Source organism: Empidonax traillii, unplaced genomic scaffold, assembly GCF_003031625.1.
Source record: "Empidonax traillii isolate 1590-97213 ecotype Southwest subspecies unplaced genomic scaffold, ASM303162v1 scaffold734:size1267433, whole genome shotgun sequence".
Classification (NCBI taxonomy): Eukaryota; Metazoa; Chordata; class Aves; order Passeriformes; family Tyrannidae; genus Empidonax; species Empidonax traillii.
The window spans coordinates 1889-20517 of NW_020955927.1; the positions used below are offsets into that span (position 1 = coordinate 1889).

The 18629-nt window shown below is 57.8% G+C and overlaps 1 protein-coding gene across 1 annotated transcript; it reads left to right on the plus strand.

Moving 5' to 3' along the window:
* The first annotated feature begins 1193 nt into the window (after positions 1–1193).
* LAMC2 (laminin subunit gamma 2) lies at positions 1194–17040 on the plus strand. The gene is made up of 24 exons (XM_027900523.1): positions 1194–1244; positions 1732–1882; positions 4626–4814; positions 5014–5143; positions 6015–6113; positions 6575–6711; positions 7161–7283; positions 7412–7601; positions 7938–8050; positions 8362–8580; positions 9337–9516; positions 9989–10222; positions 10446–10582; positions 10875–11028; positions 11154–11359; positions 11679–11758; positions 12213–12332; positions 13107–13260; positions 13454–13603; positions 13832–13946; positions 14035–14234; positions 14814–14972; positions 15062–15161; positions 15359–17040. Exons 1-24 carry the CDS (start codon positions 1194–1196, stop codon positions 15607–15609), a joined length of 3642 nt encoding a protein of 1213 aa, XP_027756324.1. The 3' UTR covers positions 15610–17040.
* Positions 17041–18629: the final 1589 nt, after the last annotated feature.

An 18629-nucleotide genomic window follows, 5' to 3' on the forward strand; every position in this document is an offset into this window, starting at 1 on the left:
GTGGTGAGCTGGGGCTGGCTGCGCCCATGAGATCACCAGGAGGCACAGAGGAAAGCCCTCTGAGTCAGCTCCAGGTGTCTGGAGTGTCTGGAGGCTGCAGGATGCTCAGACTAGGGCCTCAGTGTTAATCACCCGGGTCTGTCAGCTCCGAAACGAGCAGCACGAACAGCACCTTGGGTTGAGTTTGAATCCCTACTGGAGAAGGGGATCTAAAATTTGTTGGGTGACTTCATTCCATCTAAAGGTGCTCATGGACCCCTCGAGGCAGTTGTCACAGTAGGTGTCCCGTGGTGGTAGGAAGGGGAACATGAGGGCCCATCCTCCCTGTGATCCCCTCGTGGGCTGCTTCTGCAGGTCAGGTGGATGTGCTGATGTTTTTGCTTATCCTGGGGTGTGCAGGATGAGGAAGACCACTGCCTCCAGATTCCTCTCTTCTCCTGTGGAGGTCTTTGTGTCCCTCCTGCAAGTCAAAGGTGAGGAACAAGGTGGAATTGGCTTGTTTGGCTCACTGGCTACCCTTGAGAACAAAGAGCTAATGGACCTGGGGCTGTGGAGCCTGGCATCCTCCTCCTGGCTCCAGCAGCAGCCTCAGACAAGCCTTCTCCCCTCTCTGTCTCCACTCCTCATCCTCCTTCTAGCATGAAAGTGGATGTACTACGTGAGCCCAAGGGCCCATCTAAGCTCATTTTCCAACTTGGGAGCAAAAGCAGGCAAACGTGTGGGATGATTCCTGCCTCCACCCCATTTCTAGGTCTGGGGATTTCCTGAACTTGGCGCTTACCTGGTAAATCCCTACTGATCTGCTTCCTGAGCACTTACCCAAGCTGTCCTTGGGGGTCTCTTTGCATCGCCAGTCCCACTGCTCACCTGAAACGAGCCCCGCTCCTGCAGGTTGGTTGGCTGGGCCTTGGCTTGCGAGCAGACATCCCCCATCCACCCTCCCCAGACTTCCTGTGAGCTCATCGTGTTTGATTTCGCTCCCTGCGAGCCGCCTGCGTGCCCGGGCAGCGCGGCCCTCCCCAGCCAGCCCCGGTGCCCTGCCCGCGGAGGCAGCGACGGCGGCGGGGATGGAGGTGGGCGAGGGGGACGGGCAGGAGGGGCGTCCGCAGGTAGATTTTATTCCCCTGCCCGTGAGCTATCAGCCCTAGGAGGGTAGGAGGGTGCAGGCAGGAGCTCCTCGGGGTGCTCCGTGGATGGGGCGGGCGCCCGTGTGCGCCGCCTGGGCTGGGCTCTCCCCGCTGGCGGTGAGTCAGCCCACGGCACACGTGCTCCTTCCTGTCGGGAGTGACTCAGGTGGAGCAGCCGATAAAAAACACACGGGAAAACAAGGCAGCAGGCAGCGCTGGTGGCGATCCCGCCGGCCCGGGCGCCCCGTGCTGCCCGGCAGGAGCCATGGCCGGCCGCTGGCTCCTCCTGCCCCTCGCCTGCCTCCTGTCCCTCCTGCCCGCGGCCCCGAGCGCACGCCGAGCACAAGGTGAGGCTTCGGGAAGGTCGGCTGGCCCCGCTGGGACGGGCGGGTGTGCTCGCAGCTCTGTCAGCGCCGGTAACCGGGAGCTGTCACCCTGCCCAGGGCGCTCTGCCCTCCCGCCTTCGGGCTCGCCGTTGGAGCTGTGGGTGCTGCTTGATTTTCCTCCAGGGTTAAACATCCCGTGAGCTCTTAGACTTTGTTTTTTCACTGGCATCCCCTTTCAGTGAGTTATTCACGTGCGGTTAGGTTGTTGCTGTCTGTAGGAAGCCTTGCTGCTGGGGTGGCATTTGGGTGTGAGCACGAGCATCGCCCGGGCAGTCGCTGCTGTCACCAAAACCTTCCCCGAGCCGGGAGAAGAGCTGGAATCGCCCAGGATCCAGTCTGATGTTAGCGGCGTGGTGGTGTTCGGAGTTCGTGAGAGTCCGTGGGGCTCACAAGGTGCCCACAGCCCTGCTGCACCCCGTGGGAGACGGGCGAGTCTCCCGTGGTCCGTAGGCTGACGATGAGCTTTAAAAATCCAGCGGGTCCTCTGGCACGTGCAGTTGTAGCGGAGAGCGGTAGTGCAGGGAGGTTTGGGGGCGTCCAGCCCAGTGGTAATTCAGTAGCAGGGCTTCAGTTTTACTGGCCTGTAGCACGTTTGGTAAAAATCAGCTTCACTTGTATTTTGTAAATACTGAGTGATTTTAATTTTTTTTTTTTTTTGTCTGCTTTAGTGGTGTTCTGAACGCTACTGGGCTTGAAGTTGGATTTTATCAGTATTGAGTGTGGTGCAACAGGGGTGTAATAAGTGCTGAATAAATGTTTTGGTTTAGGCTTTTTTCTTAAAAAAAAAAAAAGAAAATACCTGTTTAGCTTTACATGCTACTTGGGTTAATTATTACACCAGCCTTAATTACATGCAAGTTTAAAAATACTGCTGTAGATTCCTTTCCTCCTCCTTCCTGGCAGTGTGTGGGAAACTGCTCCTTTTCCATGGACCCTTGAACCTATTTCTGTGTGTGTGTAAAAGCGACAGTCGATACCAACTGTGTTTTTATGCTGCAGCAGATTTTCTGAGGGGCCTTGGTGGTTGTAACTCAGTCTCTCGTGCTCTCCCTAGCCCCAGCTCTAGAGATGTGGGTTTGTAATTAGCCCATGTAATCCTGTAAAAAAAAAACTGGGTTCAGGTGTGATCCAGCAGAGCAGCAGGGTCAGGACACTTGTATTCTGATCCGTGTGGAGCCTTTTGTGTGGCAGCTCAGGGTGGCTGGAGGGACTTCCCAGGGTTCAGGGAAGAGCTGGATTGTGGAGGTCAGAGCTCCACTGCACCAACAAGGTGTTTAACTCAGGGGTGTTGGAAAGGAGAAGGCACCAAACAGCAGGTTTTGGCTCCTGGTGTGGGGTCTGTCCCTGCCAATGCTGATGGAGCCCCAGGCAGGTGTTCCTGCAGTGAGAAAGGAGTTGGGCAATGGGGATGCCCAGACTTGGGCAGCCTTCTGGGTTGCTGTCCCAAGATCATGGAGCAGGGAATGGCTTGTGTTGACGTGGAGGTTTCACTGCATGCAAAGCTCTGTTGATCTCCTGGTGGAAGGAGGGGTCTTTGCAGGCTGTTGGATCTGCTCCACGCAGACCCTGCCACATTTTCTGGTTTGGTGAATTTAAGAAGACAGTTTAAGAGGCCTGAAGCTGCCTGTCTCCTGTCTCCAAGCCTTTCTGATGTGGGAATTCATCTCATCCCAGCAATCAAGCATTTTTCATGCATTATCCTGCTGGGTGGGAGCTGGGGGAACGATGTCCCGCTGGATGCGTTCCATGTGCCTCCTGTGTCCTGACGTAGCACTGCAGAAATCCAGCTGCAAAGCTTCTCCTCTGTGAGCCTGCTCTTTTCCATGGATGATCTCAGAGCAGAGCCTCAGGGCACCTAGATACAGAAATGATCCCATCCTCAGCTGGTCCTCGTCTTCCAGCAGTTCCTACGTGCTCCACCTCTTGCTCTGGATAAGGATTAGCCTGCCTGAGCTCTCAGCTTTCCAGGAGAAGACCAGGAGCGGCCACACAGGTGGGGTGATGGCACTAACCTGCCACACCATCTTAAATGGCTTTGGATTAGTGAGAGCTGAACCTGTGCCAGGAGAGCTGGCTCCTAACAGGCTGCAGCCAGGGAGCAACACCTGAAGAAAGGTTTTCATTCCCCGGGGGAACGGTGCTCACGCCTGTAATTTAGCAACCCGGTAAATCCTCCGGATTACGTAGACCTAGGGTAGGGTGATGCGTGGGAGGAGTTCAACTCCATAAGGGATCCTTATGGGTCCCTTCCAGCTCGAAATCTCACTGCAGATCCCACCCAAGTGGGATCTTCCCGCGGTGAAGGTGAGCACAAAGACTTTGAGGAAGTCCCGTGCTGCTGCTCTTGGTCTGTATTGTCCGTGTCCTTGGGTCACTGGGGATGCCCACCGAGGCTGGGGATGCTTTCCCACACCCCGGGGGCAGGAGTTCTGTGGTGCCCACAGGTCCCCTCCCGCAGCTGGGTGTCGGTCTCCTGGCAGCCGGGCTGCGAGGGAAGAGCCGTGTTTGCCGGAGCTGGAAAAATCTCTCTCCTTGTTTGCTGGTGCGTGAGGTCACCTCTGCTCTTGGCAGAGGCTCGGCTGAGTGCCTCCGTCTGGAATGTGGGTGCCGATGGGTGTGTGGGAGGGAGGGTGGCGCCCGGGTGTGAGTGAGCACGGAGCAGGAGGCTGCGCCTGGTGCTGGGAATCACGGATGCAGAGGGACAGGGAGCCTGTGTCCCGCGGCTGAGCCGGGCCAGGAGAGCGCCGGGAAGGAGGAGCCTCTCTGTGGATCGAGCACAGGGCACTGTCTGTATCCAGCAGTGAGCGGAGTTCCTCGGAGGGAGCGTGAGGGTGGTTTGGAGCAGTTCCTCAGCAGGCTCTGTGCCCCTGAGGACCCAGCTTTTTCCCTTGGGGGGTTCCATTCTCCTGCCTGTCTTTGCCAAGCATCCTCTCAGCTGTGCCTGCTTTCCTCTGTGGCACAGAGATGTGGGGACGGGGCTTGTTATTTAGCAGAGCGAGAAGGGGACATTTGCGCCGCCTGGGCCGATTCCTTGGCCCTCAGGGTGGGTTTACAGCTGGCACCCTCATCTCTAAACACTGTCTGAGGTGTCTCTCTGCTCTCTTCTCCCCAGTCTGCGACTGCAACGGGATGTCCTGGCAGTGTGTGTTCGACTGGCAGCTGCTGCAGGAGACGGGGAACGGGTACCGCTGCCTGGGCTGCCTGGGCAACACGGAGGGCGCCCGCTGCGAGCGCTGCAAGGACGGCTTCTTCCGACGGCGGGAGCGGGAGTGCTGCCTGCTCTGCCACTGCCACCCCTGGGGTACGTGCACAGCAGCCTGCAGGGCTCAGCGTCTGCTCAGAGCTATAGGGGGGCCTAAAGCACCCGCTGAGCACCTGGGCAGGTCAGGCTCCGGGTTCCTACACGCCACAAGACCCACCCGCCCTCTGAGATAATCACAGACTCACAGACCTTTAAGGTCGTCTTGTTCCACCAACCTCTGCTTCCCCTCTCTCCACAGGCTCCCTGGGCCCGCAGTGTGACAGCTCCGGGCGGTGCAGCTGCAAGCCCGGTGCGACGGGGGACAAGTGTGACCGCTGCCAGCCGGGCTTTGAGGCGCTGTCCGAGGCCGGGTGCCGGAGGAGCGGGCAGTGAGTGCTGACCTGCTGGGGACAGCGGGAGGGCCGGCCCCCAGAGCGATCCCAGCACCCCAGCTGGCTGAAAACACCCCGTGCAAGGGCAGAGTTTGTTTCACGGCAGCCTTGAGCCAACCTTGCTGGGAGAGAGCGAGCTCCAGTGGGGCTGGACCTCTGTGCCAGCCTGCAGAGCTCACTGTCCTGCAGCAGCACCAAAATCTGAGCTTACCCACACACTGAGGCTGTTGTCTCATCACCCAGAAAACACCAAACAGGCGACAGCCAGGCTTGGCCATGTAAAACAGAACCTGCCCACGGTGGGCCTGCCGGGTGTCAGTGCCACTCACAAGGAGATGGGCGTGTGAAAATCAAGCCCTTCCTTTGCACGATGCCCTGTTTGAATACCTTTAGAAGCATGTCTGCTTTGACTTCCTCAGTGCTGTGTCCTCTCCCTCCTTACCTCACCCCACTGTTGCTCCTTTGGGGCCGCAGGCAGGCGAAGGGTGTGGGTGAGGGGGGCACTGCCTGCAGCTGTGCTGCTGTGCCTGCCCTTCTGCAGCCTCCTCCGGGTGCTGCCGCCTGTTGGAGCTCAGCCAGGACCTGTTAAACTCGGCTGGGGTTTATTAGCAGAGCTTCACTTTGCTCTTGTGGGTGGGTCAGGTGCTCTGGGGTGTCCTGGAGTGGTAGCACTGGGCAGTCTCAGCCTGGCACCCACATCACTGCAGGTTTTCCTTGCAGAGATGGCTCTGCTGGTTATTTTTCCCCTTCCAGCACGGGAATAGTATCTGGGGGGTGTTTCTCTGCTCTCTCCTGTGGTAGCAGGGGGCACTGAGCTCCCAGGCTGAGCTGGAAATCCAGGTCGAGGTTGCTGCTGTCCCTGTTGCAGGAGCCTGCAGTGCGAGTGTGACCCGGCGGGCAGCTCCGGGGACTGTCGCTCCGGCCGCTGTGTCTGCAAGGCGAGCGCTGCCGGGGAGCGCTGTGAGAGGTGGGTGTGTCAGGGATGTGCTGCACCGCTGCGGGGCATGGCCTCCATCTCCCTATCAGGGCACAGAATCACGGAATCCTGGGAGGGTTTGGGCTGGGAGGGACCTGGAAGATCATCCGATTCCAAGCCCCCTGCCCTGCGCAGGGACAGCTTCCACTAGCCCAGGTTTGCTGCAAGCCCCATCTAACCTGGCTTTGGGACGGCCACAGCTTTTCTGGACAATCTGTGCCAGGGCCTCATCACCCTCACAGGGAAGAATTCCTTCCCAGTATCCCATCTAGCCCTGCCCTCTGGCAGTGGGAAACCATTTGCACATGCCTGCCTTGCCATCCCAGCCTGGCGATGACCTTGAACCCTGGCGAGGGCTGTGTTGCACAGTTGCCATTAAAAGAATGGTTTTGTTGGCCAGTAAAAAACAAAAAAATGAACTTTACCTTTGTCACCTTCTTGCATTTTCCCAGGTGCAAGCGACACTTCTATAACCTGGATGCCAGAAACCCCATGGGCTGCTCCCCCTGCTTCTGCTACGGGCACTCGGCTACGTGTGTCAGCGCGGACAACCACAGCGTCCACAACATCACCTCCACCTTCCAGCAAGGTGAGGCCCAAGCAGGGTGTCCCCCTGACTCCTGGGAGTGTTTGCCAACCCTTCTCTTCGATGTGCTGGAGGAGCTCCCTGGTTCACAGCCCTGCTGGGGGTCAGCCCCAGGCCACACTTGCTCCTTGGGCCTTCATCCAACCTGCCTGTGGCTGCGGCACCCCTGCTTTTGATGGGTGGCATGAACTGATGATAGTGGGCAGAAGGAGGGTGTAAGGTTTGGGGGAGCACAGGCTTCATTCAGCATGTCTTCCCTGCCACTGGGAGGAAGCCTCTGTGCCCATCCAGGCTGTTTTCCAGATGTGTGGGCACAGGGATACCCGTGCTGCCCCCTCAGAAGCTGGGAGTGGGAAGCTGGCGGGCTTTGATAAGATACAGCTGGAGAAGGTTGCTGGAGTCCCGGAAACACTTTTCCTGTCCCCGCTGATGGCTCCTTGTCGGTGCTGCAGGTGCTGAGGGCTGGCGAGGTGTCCATGAAAGCGGCTCCCCAGCCCAGCTCCAGTGGTCCCCACGCCATCAGGACGCCTTCATAGCGGCGAGGACATCGGAGCCGATATACTTCGTGGCACCCGGTAGGTGTGGGATGGCCGAGGGGCAGAAGTGACAGTGAACCCTTTCCTTGCTCTGATCCCGTGATCTGAGCCTTTAGGAGGAAGGCAAGATTTTGAAGCCTTTAGTTTTCCTTCCCTTCGCTTTGCAGTGAAATTCCTCGGGAACCAGCAACTGAGCTATGGCCAGACGCTCTCCTTCGATTACCGCCTGGACCGAGGGGGACTCCAGCCATCTCCACACGACGTGATCCTGGAAGGAGACGGCCTGAGAGTCACTGCCCCCTTCTTACCCCAGGGGGAGGTCCTGCCCTGTGGTGTCAGCCACACGTACACGTTCAGGTAAAGGGGGAGGCTGAGGCGTTTTGGGTAGGGAGGAGCAGGAACGGCTCCTGGATTCAGCTGTGATCCTTTAGAGGTTGCAGATGACGGCCTGGTTTGGGCTGGATCCACCTTAGGGGCTTCTCTCCTGGAGAAGGGGGTTACTTTGTGAGAGGAGCAGGAGAAAATCTGGCTTGAGATTGGGCTGGGTGCCCAGCCTGGAGTCAATTGTATGGGTGGAGGTTGTTCCTCAAAGCCCTGAGCTCAGGAGGGAGATGGGCGAGGGCTGTCACGTTTTCCTGTGGAGGCATCTTGTTTTCCTGAAACCAATTCCACTTCCCCCCTCTCCCACGGCAGGTTGGACGAGCACCCGAGCAGCAAGTGGAGCCCGAGGCTGAATCACTTGGAATTTCGCAGGCTGCTGGGAAACCTGACAGCCCTCTGGATCCGAGCCACCTTTGGGGAGTACAGTAAGTGTGGGGAGAGCTCGCAAGCACAGGGTTGGCATCTCCTCATTGCTGGAGATGCCAGGTCTCCAGGTAGAGACACTTTTGCTAAAAGGTATTATAAAGGTAATAATAATAATAATAATAATAATAATAATAATAATAATAGGTGGCAAAGTTAAATTACGAAGAGATTGAGCAAGGTGGACAGATTTGGCTGTTCCGTTTGCCCGTGGGCGTTGCAATAAACGTGTAACCTGTGCAGGTCCTGGCTGTGGGGGTCTTGCAGGTGGCACTGCTGTCCCCCAGGGGTGACTGGCTGTACCTCCCTCCAGGCACTGGCTACATCGACAACGTCACCCTGGTGTCGGCACAGCCCGTCCCTGGTGTCCCCGCTCCGTGGGTGGAGCGCTGCGAGTGCCCCGCGGCGTACGGGGGGCAGTTCTGTGAGAGCTGTGCCCCCGGCTACCGCAGAGACAGCCCTGCCCGAGGGCCCTTCAGCCCCTGCGTGCCCTGCAATTGCCAGGGGGGAGGAATCTGCGATCCTGACACCGGTAAGAGGAGCCGCCACGCTGTGCTTGTGGGAAATGGAAATGCGGTGGATGGAGATGCAGGGCGGCTGCCTGTGTCCCAGGAACTGAGCTGGGGGGGGGAATCAGGAGCACTGACTTGGCAGAAATTTCTTTGCAGAAAGAGTGGTTCAGACACTGGAATGGGCTGCCCAGGGAGGTGGTGGAGTTACCATGCCTGGAGGGGTTTAAGGAAAGACTGGACATGGCACTTGGTGCTCTGGTCCGGTTGACGTGGTGGTGTTGGGTCACAGGTTGGACTCGGTGATCCCAGAGGTCTTTTCCAACCTAGTTGATTCTGTGACTCAGGGGGCTGGAATGTGGGAGACCATCCCAGACAAAACTCCCCAGAGCCTAGAAGCACTGCAATCAGATGCTTTTGGTGGGTGTAGATGATGCATATTGGAGAGAGGACGAAAAGCATCTCCTGCTGCCCTAAAGGCAATAAACTCTTCTGACTTTTTGTTTTGAAGTTAAGCCTGACAATGCCTCAGGCTGGACGGGGCTCTGAGCAACCTGGTCTAGTTGAAAATGTCCCTGCTTATTGCAGGGCAGTCGGACTGGGTGACCTTTAAAGGTCCCTTCCAACCCAAACTGTTCCATGATTTTATGTGGTGCGTGGTATGGGCAGGTGTGGGAACGTTGAGGTATCTCATGGAGGATGCTGGAGTGTGGAGTGGTGGAGGGTGCCCCACCAGGGGTGTGAGTAAACTGCCCTAAGCCCTCTCCTTCCTCCTCCAGGCGAATGCTACTCTGGAGATGAAAACGTGGGCAGCAGCGTCAGCTGCCCCTTCGGCTCCTACCGCGACCCGCGGCAGCCGCACGGCTGCAGGACCTGCCCCTGCGGCCACGGCCGGGGCTGCTCCCTGGTGCCAGGCAGCGAGGAGGTCACCTGTGACTACTGCCCTCCTGGGGCTGCTGGTAATGCCCGTTCTCCTTGCTTCTGCTCCGCCTTTTCCCAGAGCTTCTGCCCTCTGCACAGGGCTGCTTGGAGCTGGGTGGGTCCGTCCCATCCTCTCCGCCCAGCCTGCCTGAGGCACTGCTGATCCTTCCTGAGATGGGGTGTTTCAGCCCCAAGGGCTGTGAAAACACACATTGCCCCGCCCCGGGAAAGGTTCTGGTCTAAACACAACATGGATGGAAAAAGGATGAGTGGGAGAGGGAGGAAATAAAAAAATAGGGGGAAAAACCGAATGGGAAATGACTTAGCCAAGGTCAGCTGTAGCACCCAGCTTTTGAGAGCCTGCCTGACGTGTTGGCTGTGGTGGTGATGTGGTGGTGCTGCTGGGCCAGCTCTGGTGGGCTGAACGCCCCCGTTTCTGTGAGGCAGAAGCAGCGAGGCAGCCTCTGCCCTGCGGGCACGAGCACGAGCTTCTCCTCTCTCCTTTCCCAGGGGACAGCTGCGAGTACTGTGCCGATGGTTACTTCGGGGACCCAGCGGCTTCCCAGCCCTGCCAGCCGTGCCGGTGCAACGGCAACGTGGAGCCCAACGCCGTGGGCAACTGCGACCGCCGCACCGGAGAGTGCCTCAAGTGCATCCACAACACCGCCGGCTTCCACTGCGACCGCTGCAAGGACGGCTTCTTCGGCAACCCCCTGGCCCCCGACCCCGCCCACAAGTGCAGAGGTCAGACCCTGGCACTGTTTGAGCAGCACAATACGTGCCCGAGCGCTTGGTGGGAAGGGGGATGCGCCACAAAAGCCAAGGCTGGAAAGTGGGGGCGGGGAGCAGGAACCAAAGCACAAGGCTAAGTGGTGGGAGGAAAGCAGGGAGAGAGGGTGATGAAAGGATGTGCTGAGGCTTGAGGTGGGGACAGACTGCTTTGAACCCGTGTCCCTCCAACCTGCAGCCTGTGCCTGCAACTCGGTTGGTGCCGAGCCCCTGAAGTGCAGGAGCGACGGGAGCTGCATCTGCAAACCCGGCTTCGAGGGCCCCAGCTGCGAAGAGAGCGAGTGCCCGGCTTGCTATGGCCAGGTGAAAGCCCAGGTGAGCATCTGTGCCAGTCCCAGGGCCCCTGAGCAGCAAGGGGTGCAGGGATGATTCATTCGCCCTTGGTGTCTCCTCATGTCCTCCTCAAGCATCTCCTGGTGCAAGTGAGGAGTGATTTTGAACTTTGGCTTTGTACCCCAGTGAACTGACCCCTTGTGCCCTGTCCAAAAATGGGCCTTCACATTGCTCTCCATTCTGTGACTGGACCGTGGACCTGGTTCCCACCCTGGTCTTTCCCCATGGCTCTGGTGTCCCGCTGGCTGGCTGATGGGCCGGTCTGTGGTTGCAGGTGGATCTGTACCTGCAGCAGCTGGCGGAGCTGGAGCTGCTCTTCTCAGGGCTGCAAGCTGGTGGTGGGGCCCAGGGCCAGGAGCTGGAGAGGAGAATGCAGGCGGCTGAGGAGATGCTGCGGACCATCCTCAGGGAAGCCCTGAGCCTGCAAGGTACCACCCACCCTGGAATGCCCTGCAATGGGGCCATCTGGGCTGTGCTGGGGAGGGTTTTGCTGCCTGTGCCCTTCTGCTGAGCAATGAGTTTCTCCTCAGCCTCCCCCTTTCCATCTCACCAGCTTCTGACAGGTCTCTGGAAGGCCGCGTGGCCAGGATGAAGGGGCAGGGTCCCAGCTCCCAGAGCCGCCTGGGCGAGCTCAAGGCCACGGTGGAGAGGCTGAGGTCTCTGGGGAGCCGGTACGAGAGGCAGGTGCAGGAGACCCGGCAGCTGCTGGAGAGAGCCAGGCTGGACCTGGAGCGCAGCGGAGCCGCCCTGCACCGGGTGGTAAGAGCATCCTCATGGGACACACTCCTAGTCTGGCCCAGGGCTGGGATAAAAAAAAAGCATGGAGAGAGCAAGGATTTAAGGAATTCCAGATATTATGTTTGTTTTGTGAGTGTAGGTGTTCTGGTGGCCCTTTCTGTGCAGCCCAGACGTGGAGAGGTGGTGGCAGAGGTCTTTGGGGCTGGTGGAGGTTTGAGGTGGTGGCAGAGGTCTTTGGGGCTGGTGGAGGTTTAATGTGCTGCAGTTGCCTCTTTCACTGCTGAACTGAACGGAGAGCAGGGATAAGCACTCACACCTCTTTGCCTCCCTCTCTCCTCAGAACATTCCTGTTTCAAGCCTTCCCGGGGGCTCGAATCAGTTCTTGCTGCTGGCCCAGGAGGCTCTCAGACTGGCCAACAGGTGAGTTGCTGCCGCCGTCGACCGAGAGAGAGGGGAGCGGGACTGAGGAGATCCCGTTGGGTGCCTTGTGAACCCGCTGGGCTGCAGCTGCCAAAGCCTCTGTGCCAGGCCTGGGACAGGGGAAGGTGCAGCTGCTGGGCTGGCTTTGCTGCCTTATAAAGTTGCCCTCAGCTGCCTTTGAGGGTGGAGTTGGGTGTGATTTAGAAGCTTCTTTGCAATGAGAGTTTGGCCAGCTGTGTGTCCAGCTGGAACAGGCTGCATCTGCCTCCCCCCTGCTGCTTGTCCACCCTTGAGGGACGCAGGAGGGACAAACAAAACACAGACCTCCTTCCCACATGCTCTGCTTTTCCTGAGAGGGTGCAGTCCAGCATCCCTGGACACAACAGTAAGGGAAGCTGGTGGAGAGAAGCTGGGTGGGGAACCTTTCTCACGAGCCTCGCTCTGTCCCTTGCAGCCACACACAAGCCGCCAACACCGTGGACCAAGCGGCGCGGGCGGCGCAGGAGGACGCGCGGCAGGCGCTGGAGCTGCTACGCAAGGCTGCTGGTGGAGAGGCGGCCGCCTCCGGCTCCCTGCAGGGGCTGCTCGGGAAGTGAGTGGGGGCTGTGCCGGCCTGCGTGTCACGGGGAGGACGTGGGAGGGGGGAGAGGGGTGGCCAAGCACCTGTACCCCCTTTGCTGCCACCCCATCTGAGCTGCAGCAGTGTGTGTGTTTGGAGGCACAGAGACTTGCTGGGACTTCAGTCGCCGGCACGTCTGGGCGGTGGAGATGGAGATTTGGCAGCTCTGTGGAGCATCTGCTTCCCACCACACGGACCACGGTGCTCCCACAGAACTGCCAGCAGCTGAGGCAACTGCCATGTCTGTGTACAGGCTGTTCCACGAGTGGTTGCAAATCTGGGCTGGGTTTAGCCCAAGGGTGGCTTCAGCCCTGTGATTCCTGTGTGGCAGGCTGGTGCCACCCCAGAGCCCACCACAGTGGGGTTTGGGTGTCACAGTGGGGTTTGGGGTGGGGTGTGAGCAACAGCCCTAAGGGAAGTTAAGAAGCTGAACTGGGATGTGCAGGAGGACATCCCGGTTCAGTTGTAGGGTGGGGATTAGCAGAGCCACTGTGGAGCCCATGAGGGTTCAGCTGTGTGAGACACGCTTAGTTCCTGGAGCAGGAGAAAGGAGCCAGTGGATGCCCTGCTTGGCTGAGGGACTGGGATGCTGGGGATATTTGCAGTTGGGTTTTCCTGCGTGATAGATCTGCACGGGGCCAGGGAGAGCATGAACAAGTCCATGTAGAAGGCAGCATTAACGCTGCAGGGGTTGGCAGCCTGGCTGGTACCAGGCTCTCCAGTCCCACATCCCTGCAGGTATGAGGAGCTGAAGTCGCTGGCTGGAGGCCTGAGGGCTGATGCTGATGGAATGGCCTCCAAGGCAGACGAGGCTTATCAGGGCAGCCTGGTGCTCCTCAGCTCCCTGTCCCGCCTGGCAGAGACCGACATCAGCTCCTTTGAGGTGAGGGCTGTGAGCCTGTGGCACCTTTTGCTCTCCCCGACACCCTCCCCACTACCCTGCCCAGCAGCCCAGCCCTTCCCAGGGTTCTGTCCCCACTGGAGAGCCTTCGGATATGCATCTTCTCACCCTTTTGCCCATGGTTCCCGGGGAGCGCTGGGGGGATGCTGGGACCCCCATCACATCTCTGTTTCAGGGGGAGGCATCCCGGCTGAAGCAGGATGCCAGTGCTCTGCTGAGCCTGGTGGACACCTCCATGGCCCAGTACAAGCAGCTGCAGAGCCGTGTGGGGCGCTGGGAGGAGGAGACCAAGGAGCTGCTGCGAAAGCGAGAGGGAGAGAGAGCGGTAAGAGATTGGCGGGGGGGTGCGTTGTCCCCCAGGAGCTGGAGTTTGTTGAGGAGCCCCAGCACAAGCCTGTGCCAGCCTTGGTTCAGGGGCAAGAGCCAGGCATTTGGGAACAGGATGATGGGTCTTCTCCTCCAGCCCAGCTCCTCCCAGGCTGATCTGGGCACGTCCAATCCTCCCATACCCTGTCCTTCATCCACCTGTTGTGTCCCTTTGACCTGTTTGCAGAAGCTGACACAGCTGCTGTCCCGAGCCAGCCTCGCCAAGAGCACAGCCCTGCAAGCCGTGAGCGCTGGCAACGCCACCTTCTACGAGGTGGAACAAATCCTGAAGAGCCTCAGGGGTAACGTCCTAGAAACCCTTCCTTTGCCTTCCCACGGGGGAATCTCACAAAGGTGGTGCAGCTTCATTCCCACACGTGTTTCTTCCAGAGTTCAACCTGCAGGCGGGTGACAAGAGGAGGGAAGCTGAGGATGCCATGAGGAGGCTGCCCGTTATCAGCAGCATGGTCAGCAGTGCCAGGGAGAAGACAGACCGAGCCGCAGCAATCCTGGGCAGCGCCGCTTCCGAGTCCAAGGTGGCCAGCAGCGCTGCAGGAGAGGCGAAGGAGATCACCACAGGGATCCAAGAGGTGAGGACAGGCTCCGGTGCTAGTGCTGGCAGAAAAGGGTTTGGAAGGAAAAGTGTGGTGGAAGAAGAGGAGATAGTTGGCAACTTCATGGTGGAGCTGATGGCTTGACTTTTGGACCTGCTGCATTGATTTTTGGGCTGAAGTTTCGCTGCAGTGGGTCCTGGAGGCACCAGAGTTTGGCTGTGGATCAGTGGGTGTGTGTGGATCTCTGCAGGCACGTTTCTTCCGTGAGGATCCGTGTGGCGTCTCACTGTAGCCGCCTTTCAGTGACCAAGGGGATTTTTCCACTCCCACAGCCTGAGCCACTGGCAGGCTTGTGAGGTCCCAAAAGTGCTGCTTGTGGGTTCTGCTCCCAGATGAGTGTTGTTATTCCCAGAGATTTGCTGATGTGTGCAGGAAGGGTTGAGCCATAGTCATAGGAACATCCCTCTGGAGCAGCTGGTGGGAGAACATGCAGGATACGGGCCGGTCTGCGGTCATTTTGCGTCCCTGTAGAAGGAACCGGTTTCCACCAGCTCAGCATTCCAGACTGATCTTGGCCATGCTCTACCCCTCTGAAAGTGCCTTTGCCTTCCCCAGGAGATCGCCCAGCTGAAGGTGGAAGCCAACCAGACGGCCGACGGGGTCCTGGCCCTGGAGAAGGCGGTGGCCGCCCTGCGGCGCGAGGCCAAGGAAGCAAACGACGAGTTTGAGAGGAAGCTCTCGGAGGTTGAGGCGGATGGCGCTGTGATACAGGAGGTGGGTCCCCATCTCCCTTGCCTTGTCCCCCTCCCCTGTTGCCTTTTGGGCTTGACTGCACCTCACAGCTGCTGCCTTTCCTCCTCCAGACAGCTCAGGAAGCTCAGAGGGTCCATGACAAGGCTGGCCAGGCAGGCGTGGCCGTGCAGGAGACACTGAGTGCCCTGGAAGAGCTGCTGCGCCTGATGAGTAGGTTTTGTGGCACCGCTGTGGGAGGTGGATGGAGACAGGTCCCCGCTGGGGTTGAGGGAGTTCAGTGGGAAGCTGGCCTCAGGTGATGCCTGTGGACAGGCTGGGCATCAGGGTGGAGGTGAAGTACCTAGAAAGATGCAGTCCTCAACCTGAATCCACGCTTTCTTATTCCTTGTTTTCCTCCTGTTCCACAGACCAGCCCGGCGCTGTGGATGAGGACGGCCTGGAGCAGCTGGAGAGGAATTTTAGCAAAGCCAAAACCAGAAGCAACCAGCTGAAGGCTGAGATGCGTGAGCTGGAGAAGACGGCCACGCTGCAGAGGAACCGCGTGCAGACGCTGCAGAGCAACATCGATGAGATCCTGGCCGATATAAGGAACCTGGAGGATATCCAGAGGAGTCTTCCTCCAGGCTGCTACAATACAAAAGCCATTGAATTGCCATGAGCAAGCTCTGGAAAGGCTGGAGCGCCTGCTAGGCTGAAGGCAGGAGAGCCTCCTCAAATCTGGCCGGACTGGCTGCCCTTGGCTGTGTTGAACTGATCCCTACCCTCGATTTCGGCGTGGCAGATGAAGTTCAGTGTCACGCTGGCTCTGGAGAGTCCCTGGTTTTTCAAAGTGCTCCGTCCCTCGCTCGTGGGAGGAAGGAGACGCCTGGTTTGTGAAGGTGCTGCTGGCTGAAGAACAGCCCATTCCTACAACATTTCTCTGAGGTGCACGTGGGCGTTGCTTGGTGTCAGCCTTGGGAGTTTGCACAGTTTGGAGCCTGAAGTTTGTGACTGAGTGGTTTTCCACCCTCCACCCCCTGTGGGTCCCCTGTCCTAGTCTGTCACACACAGAACTAGACCCTCTGTCCTTACTTTGGACACTGCCACCACCTCCTCCTCTTCCTCCTCCTCCTCGTGTTCTCAGTGAGGTTTTCCTCCCCATCAGTAGCTCAGCGAGCAGCATGCAGAGACAGATGGGGGAGATGAGTTTTGAGCTGTGGCCCACAGGTGATGCTTCCTGTGGTGTTCTCCTCCCAGCCTGCCCACTCCTCACCTTCTTGGGGCTGGTGCTGACGTGGTTTTGCTGTGGCTTAGAGCTCTGCACTGGTGACCATTTTCACACAGCTGCAGGTCTTCCGTGGTGCTTCTCAATGGGGTGGTTGCTGTTTGCTAAAGGGGAGGGAAAAAAGAGCTTCCAGGTGCCTTTGAGCTCACAGTGACATGCTGGATGGAGGAAGAGGGGATCCCAGGCTAGCAGGGGCTCCTGAGATGGAAAGTCTTTCCTGCTTTACCTGCTCCCTTCAGCCAGGAGGAGTATCCCTACTCCTTCTCCCACACTTCCCAAGTCCCAAAGCCCCTGAGGGATGGCTTTTCTGTCAAAGTTCCTCCTCGGCAAACACAGGTCTCCTTACCACCTCCTTACACGCTCAAGCACAACCTTTCCTTCCAAGACTGGTCCCTTTGGTATCAGGCAGCTCCCTGGGTGTTCCAGAGCCCAGGAGAAGGCAGGGTGATGTCTCCAGGACTCTGTAGGATTGGGGGGCTTTCTCCAGGGGTCTGCAGCCATGAGCTCTCATGTCTGAGAGCCCTGTCCCCTCCCACTGCAGTGTCTGCACCCCGATTTGATGGGTTTAAAAAATATTGAAGATGTCCTGAATGTGTTTCAGTCTCTGTTTTGGTGCTGTCTGTCCCCCCCTCTCTCCCTCCTGTGTGGTGCTGGATGTTTCTCAGAGGCTCAGGTGGTTCTCCACAGGGGTTTCCCGTTGTATATCTGAGCAGAGCTCGGAGGGGCCGAAGCCCCCAGTGCTCCCTTCACCCACCCACGGCTTTTGTCTGGGTCCAGCTCCATTCTGACACCCTCCCACCTTCCTTTAGATGTCACACAGAGGGGAAAAAAGATTCAGGGGGGAAAAATGTTGCTACCCCATTCTAGAAGTCAGCTCTGCTGAAACCCCCCTGACCTGTGTGGTGGTGAAAGAGGAGGCCCTGGAAGGAGGAGGAGGATACTTTGGGGACTCACCCCTCCTTATTTCTGATTCTCTGATAAAAGCAGCATCTATGCTTTTGCTTACTGATATACCAAGTATTATGTCTGCCTTTTACACTTTTATTTAAGTGAGATGTACTCTAGCCCCTGGCATGTCTTCCTTCTGCTGTTGTACTGCCTAGGGACAGGCACTATGGACCTGGCTATTTTTTTCCATGAGTTGGGTTTTTGGAAGGGGATGGGGGTCAGTAAATGGTGAATACTTTTGGCTGGATCTTGCCTCTTGGTTTATTTTCTCAGGCTCCCTGATGTGGGTGGGTTTGGCCACGGGTTATCCCGGCCATTTGCTGTCTTTGTGCTGACTCTGTCTCGGGGCTGTTTTAAAATGACACCAGTCAACATCTTTGTTTTATTTTGTTTATTACATAATTTAAACATTTTGCTGATAAAGTTTTTTTTTTGTTAATGACTGGTTTTTATCATATAGCAACAGAAAAAGGAAAAAAAAAGAAAAATAAAAAGGCTCCAAAATTTTTGACAAAGGTGAAATCGGTGGCATGACAACTTCAACCCCTTTCCCTCCCCCCCTTTATTTATTTTTTTTTCCCCCCAAAGGGCGTTTGAAGTTCATTTCTCTTTCAGCAAATTGCACTGTTTAAAAGTGGAGGCTCAAAGACCCACGAGGCTTCTTCCTACCCCTCCCCTGCACCCTGGAAACCCTGACCCTCACCTCCCTGGCAGTCACATGGATCATCACAGATGATGATTTTTTTTTTCCCCACACTCACCCAAAGCGGTCCCAGAGCTGAAGGGCCCTTACAAACCCCCCCAAATCCCACCCCCCCACCGGTGAGTTTTGCTGAGCTGATACACGAGGGCGCAGGTAAGACTAGTCAGACAGGATATATCATCATCTGCACCACAACACTACGTCTCTAAGCCGTGCCATCCTAACCGTGACCGGGTGGGAAGCATCCCCGTGTCCCATCCCGTGTGCCAGAGGGAGGCAGGGAGGATCAGAGGTGGCTCTAGGACATGACACCTTCCTTCCTTCCTTCTCCATCTCCTTTGTTTTACTTCCCTGTGTCTTTTCCTCGGTGGGAACCCCCTGTCTTTCCTGCCCCGGGAGGTTCAGCCCCTCTGTGTGTGTTGCTGCTGCTTCTCCTCCAGCCGGGAGCTGAGAAACGCGGTGAGGTCTGGCAGGGAACAGGTCGGGAACAGCTTCTGTGTTGGGGTGGAGAGGGAGGGGAGACTGGCAGACTGAATGTGTGATGACAGTGGGTGGAGAGGAGCGCAGTGCCTGGTTACTGATTGCCTCACGGATGAGGTGTCCCACCACCGGCACGTCAGCTCAGGGGGGTGGTGCTGACCAGCCCCAGCTGGCTGAAGACCTCCCTGGAGAAGAGGCATCCCTGTTCTCTGAGTCCCCCACACACTCACCACCCTCTCTGCTTTGGCATCTCCAAATCTCCTCATCCCGTGGGATACGGACG

Excerpts from the sequence above, each read along its gene's own strand:
- LAMC2 (XM_027900523.1), top strand. The coding sequence starts at position 1,194 with ATGGGGCGGGCGCCCGTGTGCGCCGCCTGGGCTGGGCTCTCCCCGCTG. Across the intron at positions 6,114-6,574 it reads GCCGGGGAGCGCTGTGAGAG|GTGCAAGCGACACTTCTATA; the intron begins GTGGGTGTGTCA and ends GCATTTTCCCAG. Across the intron at positions 7,284-7,411 it reads GATATACTTCGTGGCACCCG|TGAAATTCCTCGGGAACCAG; the intron begins GTAGGTGTGGGA and ends TTCGCTTTGCAG.